The sequence below is a fragment of the Marmota monax genome, unplaced genomic scaffold, assembly GCF_021218885.2.
Source record: "Marmota monax isolate L192 unplaced genomic scaffold, Marmota_monax_Labrador192_F-V1.1 WCK01_AAM20220418_F8-fsc00410, whole genome shotgun sequence".
NCBI lineage: Eukaryota > Metazoa > Chordata > Mammalia > Rodentia > Sciuridae > Marmota > Marmota monax.
In genome coordinates, this window is record NW_026693388.1 from 258,320 (window position 1) to 266,344 (window position 8,025).

The 8,025-nt window shown below is 40.5% G+C and overlaps 1 protein-coding gene across 1 annotated transcript; it reads left to right on the forward strand.

Moving 5' to 3' along the window:
• Positions 1-4,875: 4,875 nt before the first annotated feature.
• Positions 4,876-6,710, forward strand: LOC131424653 (endogenous retrovirus group K member 113 Gag polyprotein-like). Its single transcript, XM_058583346.1, has 2 exons — positions 4,876-6,034; positions 6,606-6,710. The coding sequence occupies exon 1, from the start codon at positions 4,940-4,942 to the stop codon at positions 5,978-5,980; it is 1,041 nt and encodes a 346-aa protein (XP_058439329.1). The 5' UTR covers positions 4,876-4,939; the 3' UTR covers positions 5,981-6,034; positions 6,606-6,710.
• Positions 6,711-8,025: the final 1,315 nt, after the last annotated feature.

Consider the following 8,025-nt stretch of genomic DNA (forward strand, 5'->3'; position numbering starts at 1 on the left):
AATATTATCTAAATTTGTAGCCCATCCCAGATTCCAGGAATGCCTGATGTAAACTAGGAGAAAAGATTCCATCCACAATCTGAAAATCCCATGGAAACAGATTTGGGAACATATTTTGTTCTAATTTTTAAAAATTCCTTTCATTTTGATTTTCAGATCTTTTTGTAGAAGTAAAATCCCAATGAACATTGCAGGACTGAAAGCACAACATGCTGTTCCCTTGAAAGGCAAAAAATTATATCTAAAGTGGTTCTCCCATGAACTACTGCTTGTTCAACTTCTCGAGTGTCCTAGATGAAGGTGTCTATGGTCTGGGTCACACTGATCTTCTCCAAACTGTTGCACAATGAAATTCATCCTGTTTTATGGGCCTTTTATAAAGCATTAGTCAAAAGCTTGAATGGTTAAGATGTTGGTTCTTAAATAGAGACCCATTATTTTTTTTACTTCCTGAATTAAGTAATTTATACTTTTTTTAAAAAAGCGTATTAATTGGTAACACAAATAGGACCTTGATGGTGTCAGAAATGCCTTACAAGATGAAGTTGGTTTATCAAATTTGTACCAGTTAACAATAGTGACCAGTTGACTATTGTACCACAAATCTAGTATTAGGCATCTGCCACCATAAAATGATCTATGCTTACCAAAGCACCTCAAAGAGAATTGTTAAATTATATTGTGATGTTATGTACTACTTTTTCAGAATATTCCAGTGTTTGGCAATTCAAGTTAGCAAAGGTAAGATCTTTAGGTAGATCTAAAGCAAAAAAGAAGTTAAGTCTTAACTTGTAAGATCTTTGAAAATGAGACAGGTTCCAAGCATGTACCATCTGTTCTCTCTTTTCTGATTTCTATTTCTTAAATGTTCTTTTACAAAAGCTAGTTCCCGTGTAAGGTCCTCAATACATACTTAATTGAATGAAATGATCTAGTTTTCATCCTATCCTGTGATAAAACGTTTAGATTACTGGATGGCTGGCCTGTTATGGTATTTGCCATCTATAAGATCATGTATAGGTTAAATCTAATTAACTGGGAAATTAGATTTAACTATACATGAATCAACTGATTCATTACAAAAAAAAGTAGTTTTAAAGGAAGTTGTTGGTTCTCAATAAATTTGTATAAATACAACAAAAATTTTTGTATTAATTAGTACTCAAGTTGTGGATTCATGCAAAAGAATGTATCAACAAACATTAAAAGTAATATTAAGAAAAAGAATTGCTTTTATGGTTAACAGAATTCAAGACAGCCTTCAACCCACATGGAAAGAAGGTAGCTATGGAAATGAAGAACAAAGGAATGTAGGTTAAATCATGCTAATCTGTGGCGACCCCTTGCCCGCAAGGAAGACGCAACTCGGGAATCTTCTTTCAACAGTTTATTCAGGCCCTTGATATTTCTTCTTCTCCTTCTCGGATGCCCCTCCCAGCCTTAATAAAGCATCCCAAGCCCCAATGCAAAGCTGCCGCGTGGAGCTTTCTCACAGGGTGGTGAAAAATCATGTGCCAACTTTCCCAGATAAGAAGTTGTTTGTCACAGACCACAGCGGAGCCAGCGTCATCTTGTAATGGCGACCATAGTCTGCAGAAACGGCAGAAGCGGCTCACCACACTAATCTGCCTTTTTTATGTGCTTCTTCAGTGAAAGCTCTCTATAATTCTGATATTTCATTCAGAATATAAGGTCTCCAGGTTCTGAGTCATTCAAAGTTGTTTTGACAGGTGTTGAGGAAAAGCTTCTCACATCTATAGATGATAGCTCCCAGGACATTATTTGAGTCCCCTGAAACTTTTTTCCACATCTTGCAATGTGGTGATGTTGGGAGCCACTAATGAATTGTGGGCTTGTCTAAGCCATCTCTAAGCAGAGGTGTGTCCCTTGGAGAACCCTCAGTGTCATCTCACTGCTTTGACACCACTTCGCTGGCAACAACCTGCTCAAAGAGAATTCTGTGATGCCACAGAATTTGTTGGTTCAGACAGCCAATAAATAGGTTCCAATGCAATTCCCTGGGTTTGGAAAGAGAGACAATCACTTAAGTAGCCCTGGGGCACCAGCTGCCTGCAGGAGGAAGAATTACCAGGACTGTGATAAGGCTCCCATCAGGCCAACTTTCCCACAGTGTCTGGCTTCTCCTTTACCCTGAAGAACTCTTCCTCACAATAAATCCCTTTGATCTGCTCCCTATAAATAAAGCACACTGAGCCTCACTTTTTGTTGGACATCTGACCCATCAGGTCCAATCCTCCCAGCAGGCCTCCTCTATGAAACTATTTTCCTGTGTCTTTTATTCTTTATAAATTATTTCAGACTTTTAATTTCTCAGCCAGCTTACACCTCTGTGAGATTGTCTGGTACCTCATTTGTGCAAGTCACAGTGACATGATGATGTCCAGAAACAGAGAGACCTTGGTCCTGCCTATAACAGTCACATATGGAAATAGTTAATGAGACCAAGAAGGAGTTCATCACATTGTCGTTAATCCAGTGGTAATTTAAGGTACAAGAGTTTGAGAATCTTTGGGTTTTGCTACTTTAGTTTTAGAGTTACATTCATTCACTTCTCTGAGAATTAAAAGCTTTTTTTTTTTTAACATTCTAAAGAAATGGGTAACTCTGTCTCTAGGGACAGGTTGAGATTCCTAGGGAGGATATCAAAAAATCAAGTAAATGTCATTTTTAGAACTCAGAGAAAGATTTTAGTTCATCTTGAAAATAAGAAAATAGTGACACATATGCAAAACCATTAAGCTGATAGTTAAATGAAATCTCTTTGAATATAATCAAGGGAGCCCTGAGATTTGTTTTTTTTTAATGTCCCATCTTTATAGTTTTAACCAAAATTATACTGATAACTAATTAGATGTAAATGACAAACAACCTCAGAAATGTTAGCAAAGATTTCCCATCAATGTTTAGTGAATTCCGTGCTTCCTTGTCTTGTTTAGGTGGGCTGGGCTGAGGGTAATTTCATGTATAGTTGGTGTTTCCATTTTGTTGTCTAAGTACTCCTAAGCAGATAACTTTGAGAAATAGTCTCATGAAGTTTTCATTCATACTTCTCCCGGTATTTTTTTTCTTATTATGGAGCCTATTGTTGGTATATTATAAGAAGTTGTTTACTGCTGTTCAAAGTTTTTTCTCTTTGAGTACCATCAGGGCAAAGATGTTAGTGAGAGCTCTCTGTCAAAATGAGCAGCCTATGCATTTTCTCTCATCCCCATTTCATTCCCCACCACCTACTGCAGTAGCATGAGTGTGCACAAAGTCACACAATGTGTAGAGTGTTCTAGAATGAGGTCAAGAGCCCTCCTTGATCCTAAAGCATTCCAAAATTATGATACATGCCCAAAGAGTACCTATTAATAGTGTCTCCATTAATCCTCTTATCTTTAAACCAATAAGGTCTGTGGAGGGGGAGGATTCCTGCCTTCTGGGCAGATTTTGCCTCTGGCTAGAAGTTATATTCACTGGATGAAGTGAGATCTGTCAGAGGTTCACTAACTGAGAGTTTCCGGTCTCAGTCTTAAGATATGAACAATTAATTGTAAATCTTGACATTGTAGAGGCTTTTTCTAATAAATCTATCTGAATCATAGCTCATGAGAGGAGGTTAGATAATTGTGAGTTTCCTTTTCTTCATGTAACAGAATTGAAGTAGCAGGGCTTTAAGTATTAAAATGATGAATAGACTTGAATAGGTGAGAAAATAATAGAATTTCCTAGAAAGTAGGGCAACTGGTTGAGAAATATTGTGTTTTTATTAATCAACAAGCATAAAGTGGAAGTAACCATCAAATTTAAAGAAGATTCAAAAATAAAACTGGCAGAAGCCTCTGCTAATTTAACTAGGGCTTATTATCTGTAAAAGAAGTGGATATGCTCTTGCCTCTGAGTCAGGAAAGATATAGATAGCTATGGGACTAGGACACTAAGGGCATGTCCAAAGGAGGTCTCATGTATAAATAGGTAGGAATGTCTATAATAATTACATAACCACATGTTAGATAATTTAAAGAGCTAACTCTCACACACACACACACACACACAGAGACATACACACACATACACACACACACACACAATCTGTCTTTTATATTTTTCATGGAATAGAATCTACTATTAAGGAAACAAGGACTTGGTCAAGTCACATAATTTTAGTGATTTCAGAAAAAGAGAGAACCACTGCTGCTATAGTCAAGAAAACACAGTGATTTCTTTAACTGTCTCCATTCTATTGGTTTGGTAAACTCTTGATATGCTTATAGATTGCATAAGGCACTTATAGGCAGAGATGTACCTCCTTTTGGGTAATTCATGTCCTAGGAAGAATGAAATTTATTCAGAAAAAATGTGTAAATTCACTTTGGAAACAAATATAATCTTTCTAAATTAAAAGAGCAAGCACTCATATAGATTAAGAATTAGAGCTATCATCATTTAAAGAAGAAACCAAAATGTGTGGTGAGCCGCTTCTGCCGTTTCTGCAGATTATGGTCGCCATTACAAGATGACGCTGGCTCCGCTGTGGTCTGTGACAAACAACTCCTTATCTGGGAAAGTTGGCACATGATTTTTCACCACCCTGTGAGAAAGCTCCACGCGGCAGCTTTGCATTGGGGCTTGGGATGCTTTATTAAGGCTGGGAGGGGCATCCAAGAGAGAGAAGAAGAAATATCAAGGGCCTGAATAAACTGCTGAAAGAAGATTCCTGAGTTGCGTCTTCCTTGCGGGCAAGGGGTCGCGACAAGTGGTGCCGAGACCCGGGAACCAGAACTTTCAGCAGTCAGGGGTGGTGCACCGGTTAGTCCCAGGTAAGTGGGATCCGCGACCAAAGCGGGGTTAGTCCCAATAAGTGGGATCTGCGATCAAAGCGGGGTTAGTCCCTAGTAAGTGGGATCCGCGACCAAAGCGGGGCAGCTCCTCTGTAATGAAAGAGAGAGCCTTACATTTTATTGCAGCTGCACTGTGTACTTTCGCTCCTACTTTCGCTTTCTTTTTTTTGTGCTTCCTTTGTTGTTGTGTCATGGGTGCCGCATCTTCAAGTCCGCTTCTCCTGGCCCTAGATGGCCTGTTACGTTCCAAGGGACTGGAAGTGAAACATAGTACTTTACAGAGATTTTTACAGAAGATAGATATCGCTGCACCGTGGTTTGCATTTTCGGGCAGCCTTACTGTGCCTATTTGGGATAAATTAGGCAAAGATCTTGACTTTGCTTCTGAGCAGGGCATATTAGAGGGTGGGGTGATACCCCTTTGGAAAATGGTCCGTGGTTGCCTTACAGATGGTAAATGCCAGGAAGCTGTGAGAGAGGGTCAAGCTATTCTTGAGCAATTGCATGAGGAAAAATCTGAAGGATCATGTAGTGAAGTGGCAGAGAGTATTAAAAGTAACAGTAGTGAGAAGGCAAAAGAGCCTGAAGATAAAAATAGGAGAAGGCTCTACCCAGACTTGACCGAATTAAAAACGCCTGAGAACACAAGCGACTCAGAGAGTTCTGAGGACCTTGATATATTGTTACAACAACTACATAAGATAAAAATGAAAAAGAAGAAAAAGGAGACACAGGGCACGCAGGCCTACTGTAAGAAGGGGAAGGGAGTTAACATTGGTCAACAAAACTCTGAGGAGGAGGAGGTAGAATATCTAGAAGAAGATATGGTGCCGATTGCCCCACCTCCGTATGTGGGGGGGAGCCAAGGTTCCGGGAGATCTTTTCATGCACAAGTTTGGAGGACAGTTAATACAGATATGGGACTTGCATACCCTGTATTTCAGGACAATAACAGGGGAAGATATCATGAGCCTTTAGACTTTAAGATAATTAAAACCTTGGCAGAATCTGTCCGCACTTATGGCATAGATGCCGCTTTCACTCTCACTCAGGTGGAGGGACTTACTAGATTTTGCATGACTCCCTCAGATTGGGCTAGTCTAGTCCGCGCTTGTGTTTCCCCAGGGAAATATTAGGAGTCCAAAGTTGGCTGTTTAATGTTTCTGGAAGTACCCAAGACTCGGAGCGAGGTAGGAGGCTTAAAATTTCTGCAAATAATTCACAATTGTTTAATGCTACATTACCCTCCGCAGCAGTCTGTCTCCAATCTCCGTTCCTGTTTCTTTTGGCTAATGTTACATTACAGGGGATGCTTAATTGTTCTAATATTACCTGTTATTTGTCTGAGTGTTGGAATGGCTCCTGGACTACGGCAATGGTTATGAAAATTCCAACTTTTGTCCCGATCCCGGTTACTGCAGATCCAGAGTCTTTTCCTATTGTTGAACTGATTAGAGCCCGTAGAGATTTTGGAATTACGGCAGCTATAGTGACAGCTGTGGCGGTGTCTGCTGCTGCAGCAGTTATAGCTGGAGTAGCCATGGCCAGCCAGGTACAAACTGCTGCCACTATTAATCAGGTTATTCAACAAACATCCACCATACTTGAATCTCAAAGTAGAATTAATCAACACATTCTATCTGGGATTTTGGCTGCTAATCAAAGGATAGATCTGCTTCAAGCTCAAGTTGAGGAATTGTCTGACCTAGTACATTTGGGTTGTATTGATCAACGTGCACATTTATGTATAACCTCTGTCAGATTTAATGATTCCAGAAATGCCTCCCGCATCATCGGAGAGTATCCATCCGGAACCTGGTCCATGGAAGCAGAAAACATGATCCAGTCTCAACTAACCCAGATAGCTGTCTTGAACAGTACCCGTGTCGATCCCGTGACTTTGGGTCAATTCACCGATTGGATATCTTCTGCTTTTTCCTTCTTCAAAGAGTGGGTGGGAGTAGGCATTTTTGGTGCAATGTGTTGCTTCGGTGTTGTACTTTGTTTGTGGCTTCTCTGCCGCCTTAAAACTCGCCATGCACAAGAAAAGGCTATGATCATACAAGCTCTTGCAGCTTTAGAAAATGGCAACTCGCCTCAAGTCTGGCTTGCGCATCTTAAGCAGTAAACCTTTGTCATGGTCGTTACACCCCAAGTTATTATAACATTGCACTGGGATCGACATGACTTTCCTTGTTATTCTCTTAGTGTTGGAAAGCCCTTGCACTCTGCCGGTCTTACTGCCATTGCACGCAGATGGGTTTCCACACTAGTACTTTTCTATCGCCTTGAAGTCTGTGCCTTTCTTTCAGGGTGCTGTCAACTTGTTTGTCGTTATAAACAGCCACAGTTCAGCCTCAGCTATCCCCCTTCGTCCACCATCGTCACGATACAGGATGCGAGGCAAGGCACTGCACTTGAGTGATCCTTGATGTGGACCTCAAGGAGAGCATGTCCTATTGCATGCGGGTTCGATGCGTCCACGCCCCGCCCCACGAAAAAAGGCGTCGGCTGATATGGCCTCAGATCTGGGGAAGGGCCCTCCTTAGGACTGAGCCATACTATGCAGCCACTTCTGCACAGTGGGATAGGACCTCTACTCTTGCCTGTATTGTTTTAAGAAAACAGAAAGGGGGAACTGTGGTGAGCCGCTTCTGCCGTTTCTGCAGATTATGGTCGCCATTACAAGATGACGCTGGCTCTGCTGTGGTCTGTGACAAACAACTCCTTATCTGGGAAAGTTGGCACATGATTTTTCACCACCCTGTGAGAAAGCTCCACGCGGCAGCTTTGCATTGGGGCTTGGGATGCTTTATTAAGGCTGGGAGGGGCATCCAAGAGAGAGAAGAAGAAATATCAAGGGCCTGAATAAACTGCTGAAAGAAGATTCCTGAGTTGCGTCTTCCTTGCTGGGCAAGGGGTCGCGACAAAAATGGTCACATACATATACATATTGAATAAGGAGAGAAACACAGATCTTTAGAGCATAATAATTTAGGTATTATCTAGATTTGTTTTTGTTTTCCCATTAAAAAAGGAAAGCAAAAACAGGCTATATTGACCTAATTCTGAAGAGATACCAAAAAAAAAAAAAAAGAAAGAAGCAAATAAAGAAAAAAAAAACAAAGAAAAGAAAGAACAGAGATATACAACTTTAAAATATGTAGTCAGAAGCAGTGTA

Coding starts and splice junctions, on each gene's coding strand:
- LOC131424653 (XM_058583346.1), top strand. CDS start 4,940: ATGAAAGAGAGAGCCTTACATTTTATTGCAGCTGCACTGTGTACTTTC.